The sequence below is a fragment of the Solea solea genome, chromosome 6 (assembly GCF_958295425.1).
Source record: "Solea solea chromosome 6, fSolSol10.1, whole genome shotgun sequence".
Taxonomy (NCBI): Eukaryota; Metazoa; Chordata; class Actinopteri; order Pleuronectiformes; family Soleidae; genus Solea; species Solea solea.
In genome coordinates this window covers 10096380-10114750 of record NC_081139.1, presented here as the reverse complement: position 1 = coordinate 10114750, position 18371 = coordinate 10096380, and the positions used below count along the sequence as shown (strand labels likewise).

Here is an 18371-nt window from a genome sequence, read left to right as displayed (position 1 = left end):
TCATGGGCTTAGAGAATGGTGGCATAGAGCTTGAATGGAGTGGGGTCCATGAGTGCGACGGCTCACAGGTAAAAGGAATGTTTTTCTCATCATCGCACCACCTCTACAATCTTGTCAGAGATGGGTGTTTCCTGGAATGTGGGGATATTCGGTGAATCCTGTGGTGCAGCAGGTGACCTGTTCCCATGAGGACATTGGTGGGCGTGGGTGCTGCCCGCATTCTTTCGATTGTCACAACAACGACAGCTTAACAATGTGACATCCGAGTCTCCTCGTTTTCTACCTGTCTCAAATTTGAAACAATACAGTACACCCACTCAGGCAGTGCTGTGCCTGAAAAGACGGGTGTCAGGACACAGTAGCACTAGGGGCAACTTATTCTTGGTGTCACATGACAGTGAAAGTTAAGTGTCTCTGCTTTCAGCTTGCATGCAATGTTAGGTCACGTCAGAACTCCATGCAGCAATGTTAACACCCACAAAAACAAGTGAAAAATCACTGGTTGGGGGTGGAGGGTGATTGGTGAAAGAGAGGCTGATGTGTAAACAAATTTAAATGTTTAAAACGTATATGTAATGACATGCTCTTCCTTGTGAATTAGGGCTGCAAAGCTATTGATATCTAATAGATGTACAACATGGATTGAGCTCAATTAATTTGAATTTGAACCACTAACTAACAGACATGCATACATCTGCTAATTCCGACCCATATGGAATAGACAACAGAATCTAACTGAATTAGGTACCCCATCTGCACATCAATTGGTGACCACACAATAAAGCACCATACCATAAATTACATTTTAGTGCCATTATTTGCATTAAGTAACACAATAATCATTCATTACTAACAATGGAACATGCAAGGTAGCTGGTTCCTGTGCAATGTGGATCCTTAGGGTTGACAAGGCATCTTAAATGGAGATTAATGCTGACAAAAAGGCCTGCCTCTTGCCACACCCCAGCCATCTGCAGCCCAGCGTACCGAAGAGTCCACCAGCAACCTGATTGGACCCCGTCATCCTCTGGAGAGCAAGCTGTCAAGTGATCTGCCTCCATGAAATGACCCTTTCTACTTTATTCCCCTAACCGCCCACCCTCAAGCCTTGTTCATATTCTTACCTTGAGAGTACAGCTATATGTGTTGGCTCAGATGCTTGTAATTTCACCGCACCACATTTGTGCGCCCCCCCTCCCCCCGTGCTAAAAAAAAAAGGGAAAAGGGGGGAAAGAAAATGGGATTGCAGTGAAAATTCCAGACGTTATTACTGTGCTGCATGCATGGCTCCAGTGATACTTCCCTTTCATCTCAGTTTCCTCCTCTATTGACAGATGGTAGTTATCAGACAGTATGGAAATGCTGTGGTTAAGATAGTTTTCACTGATTTTTTTCCCCTTTGGTATTTATGACCTGATGATCACCATGAGAGCATTGTGGTCTCGCACAGAATCACTCTGCCAGTGTTGTTTGAATCAAACTAACATTTGCCACATGGCAGTGACGCACTATCTCTGGCTGAAGTGGGGTTTTTTTAGGAGTTAGGTGGCAAGATATGTATGTATAGTCTCACTTCATGTAGTGTCTGTATGACTAGAGTTATTATTATATTGGTTAATGGAAAGATAATAGTCTCATTCATTATCTAAAGTATGTATAATTACCGGTGTGCCGTTTAACAGTTGCACATCAATATTCACCTCGTTGCCTGTTATCAGCCTATTGCCATTTACCAATACAGATACATAATTATGTGGGTGTCTAATTGAATAATCGAAAAGAGAATGCAGTTATCTAAAACGGTTACCTTTGTGATTAGAATAAAATAGAATGCCTATATTGTCATTGCACAAGAAAATGCAACGAAATATACAGTGCTGCATCTGACACTGTAACACATTACATGGTTAAATAGAATATATGTAAATAAATGAACAATCATACAGGTAGTCGTGAAGGTAATTTCCTAAATGTGCATGATTGAATTAGCGATTATTCAAAGATGCAAGATTGAAAAACATGTCTTTTATTCATTTATGATGAAGATTTGTTGTTGTTCCTGAGACAAAAGAACAACACAAGTATAGGTTATACTCTTGACTATCTACCAAATTGCCATTGAAAACATCTGTATTCGGTATTGGACCAGAATTTTACCATCTGTGCACCATTAGTTAAGATGTGTCTTGTGGGGCTTTGGAAAACTGAAATCTGCATTTCTTTACAGACTTAAGATGAATAAAAATAGATTTATGTTTGTGAATGTGTCATTGGCCACAATGATTTCCCTATGAGAAAACGTTTTAATAATAACACACAAAGTTGCAAAAGGTGAAAGCATGAAAATACTCTACTTTCACTTTATATCTGAGAAATGAGGTCAGTTAGTGGGGAAATGAGTTTATACCAGTAGTCATATGTTAATACAGTATTTTCCCTATGGGATATTTTTAGCTGCCACTGACATTCTGAGCAGTGCTTCACACTTATTCTGTCCTTGTGTTGGTCAGCCTTGTATGTGTGTGTGTGCCACATATACAAGGTTAAGTCAGTGCAGTATACGCTGCATTGAATTGTCCTCTGCAGTGTCCAGGTGGGCTTCATTAGCAGCATTTATCCACATGCACGTTGCTTATTTATGCATTGTAAAAACATTTAATTAAAGCTCAAGTGTGAAACTTTTATTACCCATCAAAGCACTGTGGTTTACACACACACACACGCACATGCAGAGACAGCTCCTACCTTCTGCTAGTGGTTCAGTAAGTTATGTGTTGTATATCCGCCTTTAAACACAGTGTATATAGTGGAGCCGTATAGCGCGGCAGCAGCTGTGTTGCATTTTCATAAACGGACAATCACGGGCGTGAACGTCCAGGTTTAACTTTTAGTCGTGAATCCACCTCTAAAACTTTTCATGGACTCTTGTTGAAGCTGTCAAACTGTCTGCTTCTGGTGTGTGTGCGTCTTCTGCGCTGCCTGCTCAGTCGTGACCTAAAAGGCATCACTCTGTGTGCAGTGCAGGAACGTTGCCACAGACACAAAAACAAAACACTGCTGTACCGAGAGAGTGAGTCACACAGACGGTCGCAGAGAGCGTCGTGTGGACCCGAAAGGCCTAATCGGCATTTTGTGAATTTATTTGACAACTGTTTGAATGTAGCAGACATTTGTTTGTATTTTAAAGTTAAGAAGCAGACTTCAAAGTTCAGTGATTGCATATCCGTGGAATCCGCACACACCAGACACAGAATTTCGGGGATCTGAAGAGTTTATTCTGCATACAAGCAGCACCGTGTGGCACACACACGCGGCAATCTATCTCTTTTTCCCCCTTTCAGCATCCACAGTGCTTTGGGTTTGGGCCAGTACCACCTATTGGTGCGCCACTAAGTGATGTCCCAGTTGCAACAGGCAAAATAGGTACTTATCTACATATTCTCATGAAGAAATGTAACTATCACAAACCATTTTAGGCACAGTCAGTCAAGTTTTGAAGAAGTTCATCCAAAACACATCAAATTAAATACAACATAAATCAACATTATTGACCCAGCTACAGTTGCACACTACAGCTTATAATGAGTTCTCTCCGTCTGTGACTGTGTATATCACATGTGTGTTGTTTGTGTCCGTGCCCGCACCCCCTTAAAGCTCATTTTCCCAGGTATCCCATATTTCCCGCTAATCTGCTGCTCACAGCGGCTCCTAATCTGTCTCAGAGAAAGCTGCTGTGGAGGGTGTGTGGGTATCATCGTATGATCTCTGTGACAACTGTAGAGGAGATGCAGCTTAGAGCAAAAAGGCTAAAAAAAAAAAAAGGACACACGGAGGGAAAAGTCACTTGCCAGTTATTCCACTGTCATCCTATACACACTGCCACACACATACACAAATTTAACATGTATTCCAGATGTCTGGATTAGCAAACAGAAGTTTAAAGGCAGTTTTAGGGCAATCGCTTATTTCTGGGTAAGTCACCAAATTCCTCTGATCTCTGATTCAAAGTCTTTTTTTTAAAGCTTGAAGGGCAGGATTTAAGTTAATAGAGTTAAAAACAGTACCTAATCATTAAAATAAGTGTCTGTAATGTTTTTTTATTCCCTTGGATAAGCTCATGAAAGTTTCTGCGTTCCCCTTTTATTATTTTTATTAGTTATTTTTAGTTGGATGGTAATGCAGGGGTACAGTCCTGTTTGCTCTGTTTTCAGGCTGAACATTATAAAGGTGATTTTTGTATTCTTTTTTATTTAAGAAATAAATCCTCATATAACAACCTTGAGTTTGAGATCAGCCTGATTTACACCTTGAAGTTCATCAGTGGCCACCTTCACACAATGGCATTGTCCTGGCTTACGGAGTGTGAGGAGCCACACAGTGTCCCGGACCTGTTAATTGCACTAGACATGGAAACCCAGAGGGGGAAATGAATATCTCATTTGTTTTCCAGTGTGCGTGTGGGGTGAAGCGAATACCAGTTGTCTAATAGGTTTCACACAAGCCTGATTGAATTAGATGGCGAGCAGGACTGTGGTCCTAATTGAATTTCGGAGACCCTGTGTTGCAAACAGTGCAAGTTTGTGTTCCCCATGGAAGTGCAGAGGCAGACGGGGGGGGGGGGGGGGGGACAGGCTGTCTTGTCCCAGGAACAGACAGACAACTCATGGCTGCTCTCCTCTGGTTGATCTGTGGCTGTGTGACTGACGTTTCACAAGGTTAAGCTTTAGTTAGCTGTGACCAGTTCAAAGGCTGATAGCCTGCAGTTGTGGTCGTAGAATAGTAGAGGTCATGTGAAAACTTCTGCAAAAGTTGACAGCTTGTCCTAATCTAATTTCCTGAGACACAGTGGTTGATCTTGTAAAAGAAACCTCTTTACGATAGCCTCTGATCTGCCCATGCAGCAGTGATGCAGATGAATAGTTTTTACAGGCAGTACCAAAGCAAACATAGGTCCAAATGTGTGTGTGTGGCTCATTGCAGCAGCCTCTTTGGTCACAATGGAAAACAGGGAAATACCCTGCATACACACACACACACACCCACACACAATACCTCTGACACTGGCCATTTTCACTGCTTTCAGCACTTTTTCCTGCTGTGCTCACAAAACCTAGCACCTTACCTTTGATTTTTTTCCCTTCTTTTACCTCCCTCATCTTTTCTCTTTCACATCCTGAACACACACACATACTCACACCTAGCCTGTCTTTGTCTTCCTTGCCTGTTCTTTAATGGCGTGTTCATTAAATAAAGCAGGTTTGTGGGGGGAGGGTGGGTTGGATCCCGAAAAAGAGGAACTGGGGAAATGGGGAAAGAGTGTGTGTGTGTGTGTTGGGGGGGGGGGGGGCAGCAGAGGGGTGTGATGCCCCAGACTGTTGGACAAAGAGTCTTTCTGTTGGCTGGTTAGATGAGCGATGGTGGGTGAAAAAAAAAAACCCGCGAGGGGTTGCCACGGGTGTTGTTGTTATTGTTTTTTGTGTTTTTTTTTACTCAATAAATGTGGCCTTTGGCTGAATTACCAGGTATCAGCTATTTGATTATCTGGTTTTGACTGTGCAGCACCCAGGCAGCCATGATGGAAATGTCAAATGCCTGGTCTTTGTTTGGCAGCTACCTACTGTATGTGCAGTGTGTTTGTGTCTTTGTGTGTTTGTGTGTGTGTCTGCTGATGCGATCAGAGGAGCCAGCTTCCTAGAGAGAGTTTCCAGGATGGCTGGTCACATTGGCATCGCCACTAAAACAATACTCCTCCCTGTGTCTGTCCTTCTATTGTGTCTTCTCTTTTTTTGGTCCACCTCTCAAACATATGGATACTTGCACTGTCAGACCTGCAGACTTTTGTATAATTCAGGTGATTTTAGCTCCAGGTTTTTACCGTCGGTGCGCTATAAATCTCCCTTGCTGTACTATATTAGAAACCTTTGAAACAACCAGCAAATTACCAGCTGTAAAAACTGACTAGCACCCCAGTAGTAACATAGCTCTCATATATCACACAGTTCTATTTTTATTCAAACCACCTAATTAAAGGCTTAATGTCACTATATTTTATTAAAAGTCATAAAGAAGACATAACTAAGCAGCTGGAGGTTAGGAATGTATATGTTGAGGAGGGTATTATTCAAAATTGGTTAATCTAATAGTCGGTCTGTATAGGTTTCTGTTTTCTTTTTAAATAGGAGATTTAGTGAGTGTACAGGGCTGTTGTGTCTCTGGAACCAATTTGAGGGTGATCTGGGCCTTTTGACACAGCTACCCACCAAATTGAGTTTGAAGTGTTTATAAATTCCCTTAAAACTTTTCTGTGTGGCTTTTGTACTTTTTTGGCACATTTCAGTGTCTGTCACATTTCCAGGATCCAGTTTGCAGTCCACAGATATCTGATAACAAAACGTAGCATGTTTACTTTGTGACATTATATTAATAGCAGCAGGGTTTCGTATTCCTCTTAGTATAGGGCGCGGGAACAACAGAGAAGCTGTTGTTGATGAATATTCTTACAAAAATTAACTCCTGCAGCCAAAAGGATATCTGAATATTTGGGGAAACATCCAAAAAAACAGCCCTAAGCCTTGGAATGTTCAGCGAGACTGCCAGGCTGGTGATCAAACAGCTCAACAGCAGCAATCTGGGCAGGCAGGGAGGTAGTGAAGTAAAGCTCCGTTCTGTTTCTTAATCACAGCTTTCCACGTCTTTGCTTCTCTAAATCTGACACCAGACAACTTCCCAACTCTTAAAATCTGTCATCTAGGCATGAAGTGGAAATTCCCTAAATATTTACCATGGCAGAGCAGAGAGTCATGTCAAGACACATAGCACTGCGTCATAGTGTAACTGGCAGGATGTTTTCAAAAAATACCTTTTCTTTCATTGACTGTCTCACTTTTCAATTTACCGCATGAGATAGCCTTGTCAAAGACAAATAAATACTTAATAAAAATTACTTCATTTCTGTACAGTTAATTTAGTATTTGGCAGTGTTTGAATGATCTGGCACAAAACTGATCTTCAGTCTGAGATTATGTAAGCAGATATGTCAGTTTGGTCTAAAATTAACATATTTTCCTGTTGGAATAGACATTTAAAGATTTTTCAAACATTAACATGTTAATATATAAAAGGTATATTAAACTCAAATGCAGGAAAAAAATGAATATATGAATTAATATGCAAATAAATCACAATAATACAGAAATAATTGGTGCATTTATAGTATTGAAGGTATAATATATATAATGTATATATGTGTGTATAAACATAAATGTATATATTATATATAAAATAAATGAACATTTGAATTAAGTACAAGACAAATGTGAATGTAAAAGCATATATTATGTTAATTTACACACCAAATGGGCGAGACGCGCAGTCACCAGGAGAAATGTGTCTGTATGTTTGCAGTACTTTGTGGGAAATTTGCATTACCCACCCGTGTGCCTTCTAACATCGGATTATTCAAGTACAGCCACTCGGCAGCATGTGGCTTTCTAAGTGCTTATCGGTAAAATGTTTTAACATTCCTCCCCATGCAGACACAGCTCTTCCCCACCTCTACACCCCCCCCCCCCCCCCCCCACCCCCCATCTCTTTGTCTCCATCTTTACACTTCTCTCTCTCCTCCCCTCCCTTCGCTGCCTCTTTATGCGTCTTCCTTTGGTGTTGCTCCTCAGAGCGCCGCTCTCCTATAGACCTCACTGTGCTGCCGAGGTTCAGTCCCAATTCTCCACATAGCTGTTGCCTGGGCCTCATTCACAGAGTGTGTTGACTGGCAGTGTGAATGTCCAGGCCTCATGTTTCGCTCTGTACCCACAGCCTTTTCCCGCATCAATCATGGAGCAAGAAAAACATGTCAGGGCTAATATTTGAGAAGAGATATAATGGATTACTTTTTTTTTTTTAAATCACTCTCTGTGGCATTGATGTTTGTCATTACAAGAAAGCACCATTGCCACTTTGTAAACATGTGGTGCTTCACTTAAGCATCGTCTGATAATACACTTGTTAGACAAGCTGGATTCAAAAGAGCTCGATATTTAACACAAACAGATTATTCTTTAAACAAACTATACTGTGAAACTGCGCGATGTGCCCAATCGCCACTAATGCGTTGGCAGTTAAATCACATTACTGCAGCTACATCGATTTATGGAATTTACATGACACTGCTCTCCTTTTCCATAGTTGATGTATTGTAGTTATATTTATTTATTTATTGGCTAAGTATGTTTAGTTGTAATTTGACACCTTGCTCACTGAGACCGTTGAGAAGTTTCTGTCATCACAGTTCCAGGATCGTCATACACACTTAGAGGGTGAAGGCTGTGAGTAATGTACTTTGAGTAACAAGGGGGGGAAAGTGCGTTAAGGGTCTGGCCTGTAGGTCTCTGAACACAGTCATGTGTCTGTCCAATATAAACACCGGGACTGGACCTGGATTCATTCTGCGAGTTACCCTCTTTTAAATGGAAGTTTCAGCTGCAGATGTTTCCACATTCCAGATGCTACAGTTGAGTCGTAATTGCAGAAACAGCCTCAGAATGAAATAATGGCTGTGTGTGTTTTGCTTTATAGTGCAGAAAACTGCAGTAACGCGATGGTAAGTTTGTAGAAACGCAGAAAAAGGAAGGAGCTTTTCCTATAATGAATTAGGCACTTAGAATATTACAAACACAGGAAATGATCGTAATCAAAACGAGCTTTTATAGGGGATTAAAAAACCTTCATAAGAACATAGCACATTTAATTTAGACATAATAAAAATATGTGAGAGGCAAAAATGGATGGCTAGTATTAAATGGTTTTTTTACACTGTTACTAAATAAAAACTGCAGCACAGTCAGACCTGAGGGTGTTGAACTTCAGAGGTGCAGTGCATCTCATCTGTGAATTTTTCATGTTGCTACACTTCCAACACCTCCGTTTCTCTCCACACTGCTGTATTTTCTCGTTTTTTCTGGGGAGCAGGTGGGAACTGGATTACCTGAAGCAAAACTGTCGCTGGTTTTGCCCAAGATAGAGAAAAGCTGCAGTCAAAGAGATTGTATTTATTATTATTAATATTTTTGGTGTATGTTCAGGTGCACTGTGACTCAGGAGAAGACAAAGGGATTTCACAGACCTTTTTTTTTTATCAACACACCGACTGATGGTACAATCTGTGATTCACCTGAACTGTGCACATATAGTGAATTTAATAGCATGTGTGGCTGCGTTCATCTTTGTTTTTATCATGAATGTTACCTTCCTCCAAGGTTTCCAGAGAGAGCGCCCTTTAAAAGGGCTCTTAACAGAAAGCACGGCACTTCAGAGATTTCTTAGGCAACTAGAGCATGTTGAATAATTCAAAGAAAACTTACTACTTGTTTCCATGTTACCATATCGGCAGAGGGCTTCCTCACATGCAAGGCCTCACTGCTGTGTATTTATATGTCGGGTTACACATATGCTGGACTTTCTTTCTTGTAACAGATTATTTTTTAAAAAGAAAACATTTATCTTTATATTTTCATGGATTGAGTTTATTATAATTGTGTTGGTACTACAAAATAAATAAATAAATAAATACATCAATTGGACCAGCATTTTTAACAACTAAAAGATTAAGCCATTAATTAAAGAAAAACGTTACTTGAAACACATCTTAGACAAACGTTTCCTGTGGCCGTACTATGAAATTCAAATAATTGTTTCACTGCGTATTTTGAGAACACTGTATTCATTTATTTTTTATCTTCCCCTGTTTTTCAGCGTGTGCATCAGGATTTTTCAAGCCAACTCAAGGAGATGAGCCCTGTTTGCAGTGTCCCATCAACAGCCGTACGACCAGTGAAGGCGCCATCAACTGCGTTTGCCGCAATGGATACTATCGCACCGACTCCGATCCTCTCCAGATGCCTTGCACAAGTACGTGTTGTACTAATGTTGTGGTTATGTTGTTATGTTGAATGCACGCTCACAAAGTCTTTGATTTCAAAAAAAATATGAACTCTCTGACACATGACACATGCACATTTCACACCCACAAGCAGAGACAGGAGCCCCCCCCGGATCAAAGGACAGTCGTAGTCTGTTTGAGTCCAAACAGAGACACCCTGTCAGAGCTGTCTCTCACATGAACACAATGCTGACATGCCCAAAGTGTGGTTGTCCCCAGGTCTGACCCAACACACAAGGCTCGGCTGCCCCTCCTCAACATCACACAGCCCGTACTCCAGGCCAGTGCACAGGTTACTGGGCCAGGGCGCGCAGCTTTGTGATGGGGCAAGGAAGGAGAATGAGCCCGGGCGAGACTCTCTCTTGTCATGACAATGAAGCAGTTTGAATTTGAATTTGAATTTGAGGCTGACACCGAGGTTGAGACAGAAAAAGAGACGGAAGGATTGACTAAAGCAAAAGAAAAGTGAGCGAGGGGGGGGAGGGCGTGATGGGGAAGACAGTTAAAAATGAAGGAGAGGGAGAGGTTATGTGTTTGTGAGAAAACAGAGAGTCCGTGCATAGAGTGTGGTCTTAATAAAGCACAATGGTTGAGTAAGAAAAGGAGCCCCTTTCAACATTTTAGTAGTGTGTTTTCCTCCCTCTCCCTCTCTATGTGTTGAAAGCAAGAGAGTAGGGGAAAAGATTTGATGGTTTCCAACAAAGGAGATTTGCATAAGCCTGGCTCTGGGAGTAGAGCAGCTGTTGTGAATGAGAAAGCAGCAGCGTCACGTCACCCGTTTTAAGCATAGCCGGGCCCAGCCTGATTAATGCAAGCAAATGGGCCCATCAGAGCGTCCCAGTGGCTAATAAGGGGAGTATTAGTCCTCCTACCCATGAAGAAAAAGCAAGGAGGAGTTATGTTTTCATGTATGAGAAACAACCAAGGAGGGCACTTCAGTGGGCTTCCTTCCAGAGCTGGATGTGTGTTAATTGCTGCCAATTAAAAGGAGGTTTAATAAGAAGTTTTCAATTCAAATTTAGGATGTTGGGGCGGAGTGGAATTGTTTATCTCATTATTCCTCGAGGATACGCGTTCCCTAATTAGATGTATATGACTTAAAAAAATAAACTGTTGTCACTGTTTGTTTGTATGGCCTGTCACTCACCACGCTGCACCACGTGGAAAGTTTCCAACCCGTAATGCCATGCTGCTAAGAATGCAGCAGTTGGAGGAACAGTGGGTTTCTCTCCGCTGCAGTAACACTATACAATGCTCCATGAGAAAATGGTCAAGAGTCGATGTTAAGAAAACACTTGACAAAGTGGACACCAGCATGGAAAAGGAGACCATGTAAATGGGCTTCCCGAGGGAAGAGGCAGTGCCAGCTTGAAATGCTGTCAGCTCAGACCTCAAAGAGGCTATATGCTATCGTAGTGAGCTTGTGGCTTTTTCTCTCCTCCTGTGTAGGGGTTATTTAAGTCTTCAAGGACGCAACACAGCTTCCATCACAAAATTAGAACACTGAAGCTGATACAAAAGCAGAACTCTTGAGAGTTTGTACTGTGGCATGTAGATTATATTGACAACTTCCTAGATTGAAGTGTACCGGAAAATCAGGAATAAAATCTATACAATCCAACGTTCAACTCGAGATGATTTTATGGAGGAAAATTAGGCTGTGAAACCAGGGAAGAAGTAACCTAATTGTGGGCCATTTTATGGTAGATTACAATTGGCTCCAGGAAAAGTTTGATTTACCTGAGATTCATGACCATGTCCATTTCACTTTAAGGCACAACCTTTTTTTTCCATTTTTCTTTGCTTTCTTTTTGGTTTGTATTAGCGCTAGCCAGTTCAACCGTTTTCTTTTTTGTTCCGAATGAAATAGGTTATGTGGTTTCATCCATCATTAAACAGTATAGTAATAGTATGTCTTTTTATGGAAACTTTAAAGTGTGAGAACTGTATAGCAGATGCAGAGATTCTCCTCTTCACACATTATACTTCATAAGATATAAAATAGTGTAGAAGTGTAAAAGATTATCAATTCAAGACTGAAAACAGTTTCTCTCCAGTGTTTTGTTTAAGAGTGTCCAAAAATATGTTGTGGTGACACAGCAGAGCCATAGTCAACATAACTCCCCCCCCAAACGCTGTAATGATATGAAAAGCCACAGTGTCACTCATGAGTAACTGCACTTGTGCTCTTACACCTTTGGTTTGCTGAGATGTTTCGTCTCAAAAATACACATAAAAGCGCTGCCACTTAATTTAAAATTCCTAAAAATGAGGAAATGAAACACAGAAGAGCAGTGTCCTGCTGCGAGGCTGCAATTACCATAGATAAAAGAAAGAGGGAGAGAGGAGAGAGGAGTGTAGCCAATCAAGCGATTGTGAAAACGTTGCTTCTCTTCATGTTTGTTAAACAAATGGTTTGACAACAAAGAGTTTACATTTATATTCTGTACAAACACTGATGAACAGGGACGTTCACCTGCTTTGGCCCCCACTAATGCGTGTCTGTGGAGACATGCCTCCAGCATCTCAGAGCAGAAAATGTTGCAAAATCTTACACAATTTTCAGTCATTCAAATCTGACAAGGTGGTTAGTAACACGTTTGCCTAAGTTGAGAGATCTGCCATATGGATCAGCCATCTTTAAACACAGAGGATTCCTCACATGTTAACTACATCAGTTTTTTCCTCTGTTTGTTTTTCAGCTGTTCCTTCAGCTCCACAGAACGTGATCTCCATCGTAAACGAAACCTCCGTGATGCTGGAGTGGATGCCTCCTCGGGATTCAGGGGGCCGGGAGGATGTAGTCTTCAACATCATCTGCAAGAGCTGTGGCGGAGGACGCGGAGGCTGCACCCGCTGCGGGGACAACGTTCAGTTTTTGCCCCGTCAGCTGGGCCTGACAGAACCCCGGGTCTACATCAGTGACCTGTTGGCCCACACGCAGTACACGTTTGAGGTGCAGGCTGTCAACGGGGTGTCAGACCAGAGCCCGTATTCCCCTCAGTACGCCTCAGTCAACATTACCACTAACCAGGCTGGTAAGTGGCCCCATCTGTCTTTTTCTACAGCTTTTTTTTTTTATCACCCATGTGTTTCTCTTCTCTTCTCCTCCTCTCTCTTTATCATGTCTATTTCTGTGCTTTGTAGCTTCTGCCCTGTGCCGTACTTCTCCAGTGCACTCATTGCTCCACAAGCACATAATGCACAGTGCACCGTCCTCCACTAAGTCAGCTATGTTCCTCTCCTGTATGGAGATGTATGCAGATGAAGGACTCTAAAATGGGAAGGAGAGCGCCACTGATGATGTGACAGACAGAATTTGTCGGCCTGCTGGTCTTAACAGCATGACCTCATCACCATGTTTTTCAGACTGTGGTGTAGAGAGCTGGCTTGCTACTCCCGTCTCTCCACTTCATCGACTGTTCTGTGATTACAGCTCTCATCCACCTACCTGGTTGTGGTGAAATATTAAAATAAGATAAAGCATATAGTAGGCATAGTCTTTTAGTATATGAAGTAACCCTAACAATTACAATTTTTATTAGATTTAAGGCCCTAGTTGCAGTATATTGAGAGGCACAACTGGTTTAACTTTTCTTAAACATTATCTAAGCTTCTGTCTTTATTCTAAAGCTACTGGAGCTTTGCTTTCTAATGCCACTGAGGTGCTTTCATCTCTCCTTATTTCACAGAGGCAGCAGCATTGATTTGCTCTTTAATTGTCTTTATGAAACACATCATTGGGCATGCCAAGCTTCAGAAACCCTGGAAATACAGGCTGAGCTTTAACTTTGCACATCTCATCAACGAGATACGCACATGCCCATACATCTGACTTCAAGCCTTAAAACGCAACACGCTGGGGCAGTCTCTTTATTTTTACGGCAGACATATTGTGGGTTTTTATTTCCAACTACACTCTTACTGTCTCATTACTTTCCTCTGAAATTCCCGTGTGGCCATATGTCTGCAGTTTAATAGGAAGTGAAAACAAGTCAAATGAATGCACTTTAAAAGGGAATAATTCACTTAAAAGGACTCATTGTTACAAACTTCATGTTTTAAAGCAGTCTGTTTGAGTTTCATAAAACACTGGGTTACAATGCTAAAACTCCAAGTCACGCAAAAATGGAGGCTGTTGCTCAAACGGTGACCCCTTTTTATTGTCTGTTTTGATTTGAGTCACTGGTGTGGTGGGTTAATGAGGGCCTGTGAGTGCAGTTAAGCGTTGTAATGAGGCCCCTGCCCCACTCTTTCTCACTGGCCCACAATAAGTCGCCACCCCAACCCATGGCTTCTCTGCTTCCCTGCCGAGGGGTCCTGGCGGAAATTGAGGGACTCTGTGCCCTCTCGACTGAAGTGCCTGTCACTTTGGATTAGACAGGGAGAGCTCCTGTCAGTTGGAACTGTGAAAAGAACTCAACTCTTGTTTGTACCACTCCTACCTCCCACCTTCCCCCATCACCCTGGAAAAACCAGACTCGCTCGTGGGACACGGGATTGCAGTTTTTCGGTGCCACGCTACAGGGCTGGGGTCACAGGGACCATGAGCCCATAATTGCATCTGGTTTGTGGGGGCTTGGAGGTTACGTAAACATCATGTCACCCCTAATTACCTGAGGCAGCCCTGCACCTCTCTGTTACACTGAGAGTGAGAATCCTTTGTTTGAAATTTGGATGTGTCTTAATCAGTTCTCTAGTGAGCTTGAACCAGCACAGAGGTGTTCCATGAAAGCAACAAACAGAAAAGTAAATGAATTGTGAGCGCCATGAAGGTGTTTGATTTCTTGTGGCTGTGGTCCTTAACTACCCTGACTTGTTGATGTGAAGGGCGGGGGCAGGAGGAGGAGAGTGGTGTGAGATGTGAGCAAAACTTCTCACTCTCCATATCCAATCAAGCACCAACCACACTCTGTTACCCTCGGGGCTTATCCTCCCACCCTGTAGGTGGTTAGCGACAGTTCCTCTGTGATAAAAGACCTGATTGCCCTGGAAAGTGCAGTGCTTGATTACACACTGTAATGCCACACAAAAGGAGATAGCGTGCTGAATGGCATTTAAGCTCATTTTTATAAGCATATGACTAATGTTTTGTGTAGAAAATTCAAAAGCTTTGAAACGTGCCTCCAAAGCTTTTTTTTCTTCTTTGTTTATAATAATGAGTCACATGCAAGCTCTCTACTTTGGTTTTGCTTTGCCTATAAAACGTGAGCCTCTGTGTGACGTTAAATGAGCAGAATAAGAATGACAGAGTTACAAATCCGCCGCCTTGTGTTTGACACTGATGGTGAAAACTTAGTCTGTGTCTCGGTTTTTTCCGACAATTTAACTGCGTCTGTGGGTGAGAAAGTGGTCAAATTTCCAGCCGCACACACAGTGGGGTATAATGCAGTTGGCCTGCACAGTCGATTGCAAAAAAAGATAGAAATTGCAATTATGTCCAAGTGTCTTCAGACCTAAAGACACTGCAGTTAATGCTTAAGATAAAAAGGTGTGGAAAAAAGATGTTCTATTAGAATACTGACAGTTAGGATTGTAAATATGGTCAGTTATTCCAATTATGAATCTTATCGTAATCATAACGTGTACAAATAATCGCAATATGATTTTTATTGTCTTACCAAATGTACCTCTAGTATATATAGTATTGTAAGGGTGGTGGATCAAATATAAATGTGTTTAACATATTAATTGCACACATCTTTACCAATCACTTTATACTGTTAACAATGTTTTAGCTGAGATAAAGATACTAACGATGACAGTGTTTTTAAGAACCAAAAGCTTTGACTGGATAACATAAGCCGGACATACATTAGCTTATTCCTCTGTGTTACATGGAGCTCCATCGTTACCCAGAACTATTGAAAACACATACATCAGTCACACGGCTGGGCGGTGCCATGTGCCTTTGTTGCCAAGGTCAACATCATTTATTTAAAGTCACCTCCACATGCATCATTCTGCTGCTGTAAATTAGAGCCCAAAATGTGAATTATTTTGTCACTAATATACTGTATAGTCCCAAATAAAATGTATTTGGCTTTTAAAGCACCCGATTTGTTTAAGGAAAAATACTGACGATGTTTGTGACCCGCTCTATTGGAGATTTACATCTTCATTACAAATGAATGGACTTGTGGCTGAGTGACAGTGTGGGTGAGATGGAACATATTTCAAGACAGAGTAGCCAGATGCACATAAGAATAATACAAATAAATAAAGCATAGTAAATTAAGTAAAAACTAAATATAAAATCATGCCGTAATGAAATCCAGAGTAATGCACACCATTGATCTTACGTTAAAAGCATTTGCATTTGTTGCATGTGCTTGTTTGTGTTTCAGTGACATAGACATGGAGCACAATATATTTGAATTAACCAGCTTTCGTTGTCTTCAGTCTGATTTGAATGCTTTGTGAAATAAAGCAAATGGCATGCAGTAAATGAGGGAAGCTGTTTTGAGTGCATGGACAGTGACAGGTTAATTGGCCATCAAGCACACTAAAACAAATTCCAGTGCACGAAAATACTGTTTGTGTGTTTACCAGTGCCCTCTGTATGTACCTGTCATTCATGGTGCCCACTGGAGCGTACTCTGTGCTTATTCTGGGGCTGTGAGTCTCACTGAGAAAAATCTGCTGCTGAAAATGAATTTGCAACATGATGTGTAATCAGACGTTTTTGGGGAAAAAAAAAAAAAAAAAGCTGAGTGGCAACAACACAGACAGCCCTACATCCTGCCATCTTGACTTCTTGACACAGTCTGGGACATGTGGCGAGATAGACGCGTGACACACACACACACACACACACACACAAGAACATAACACAGTATAGTTTAATGTTCCCACATTGCACACACGTTAGCATGTGTCTGATTTCAAGTGATCCCTCTCCAGTCTGTGTTCAAGCTGTCAGTAACAGTTAAATGGCATGGTTCTGATTAAGTGAGGCTTGGGTGGAAATTATAGTCATCACCATATGTCATTCGTGTGTGTGTGTATGAAGCCAGCAGAATCGTTTCTTCTTCTTTCTTTTTTTTAATCATAAAATGAATGTACACTTATTGTATACAGATGACACTGGTGCTTTAGATTATGAAGTGGCAAACCGGCAAGAGCAAACTAATGACTGCCACTTATTTGCTCGCTGACTTCATCAACGTCAGTGCATTGAAAAGAGATTATCTCCTACTTGAATGAGAGCTATCAGTATTCTTGGAGGTAATTCAGCATTGCACAACAAATAAGATTGATCCCCATACACTCCCATGTGTATGCCATATTGCCTTCTATAGTGACTGGATATATTAGTTTCTAGAGGACATATTTGTTTAGGCATTTCATTAACTCAAGGTGAGCCGCGGCGTCTGGTGCTAATGCTTTCAAGAGCCAGAATTGGTTCCTTATCAGGGGAAACTGGCTGATTGTGGAAGTGAACCACTTTACTTGGAGGGTGGGGATATAATCGGGTGCAGCCTTTTCATATGGCCTAGGGAAGATTTATGACTTAATTATTGTCCAAATTGTCCAGGTCGACTGTAACCAGGCTACCAGGGCTCCACTGGGCTGTGGTGTGAAAAGCACTGGTTCAAAGCCAGGTGGGACTGCCAGAATGTGTCAACACACCAGCCAGCCAAACGTGGCTGCTGCACTGTTGATTTTAGCACAGGGTGCCACTTAAAACAAAGCCAGTGAGTCAGTCATAGCAATACCATGGCTTTCATGGTTTATTATCTGCTTGTATCATGGAGAGTAGTTTTAATCTATCCCTTTAATCTAATTGGTCCTGCATTGACTATGTTATTCACTTGACCACAGGGACGGGGTTCGGTGCAGAACATGCAGCCTAGACTTTGTAAAGCAACACACTGTGTTATTTCATACAATGAAATCAATAACAAAACAATGACGAGAAAAGCGTTCACCCGGCGCCTATGATGTTTTCCATGCAGAGGTGCTTATTATGACAAAACACAACACCATGCTCTGAGAAAAGAAACACCTGTGTCCTTACCGGCATCTACATATTTTCCAAAGTGTGCAAATAGAAACTACAAGGGATGTGAAAGTTATCCGTTACCTCTGTAATTATTCAGTCTTTCGTTGAAAGGTACGAGATACAGTATAATTACCACAAAGGAAAAAAATTGCACCTGCATATTTAGCAATAAAACGACAGATTCAGACGACTGTATCATCGGCTAACTCGTCTCTAAAGGTACGTGGGCTGAAAAGAGAAACAGACCAATTGACAGAGGGTCAGACAAGGACCACCATTCTACATGACGTGCAGTGTGACAGTGACAGAAGGTGTAAGAAGGGCACATATGGTGGTTGCCAGTGTAGGTCAGCCACGCAGACAGACAGGAGGCCTCAGCGTGCACCTGGAGCTCAGCACTGACGGAGCGTTGAGAGAGGGGCCGCTCTA

The 18371-nt window shown here is 41.7% G+C and overlaps 1 protein-coding gene across 4 annotated transcripts in view; it reads left to right on the top strand.

The window, feature by feature from the left end:
* Positions 1 to 18371, top strand: part of ephb2b (eph receptor B2b) — a 113729-nt gene that overhangs the window by 69389 nt on the left and 25969 nt on the right. For all 4 annotated transcript variants that reach the window (XM_058631126.1, XM_058631123.1, XM_058631125.1 and 1 more), the window contains exons 4-5: positions 9751 to 9906; positions 12640 to 12975. In XM_058631126.1, coding sequence (XP_058487109.1) covers positions 9751 to 9906; positions 12640 to 12975 — 492 coding nt within the window. The remainder of the gene's footprint in view (positions 1 to 9750; positions 9907 to 12639; positions 12976 to 18371) is intronic.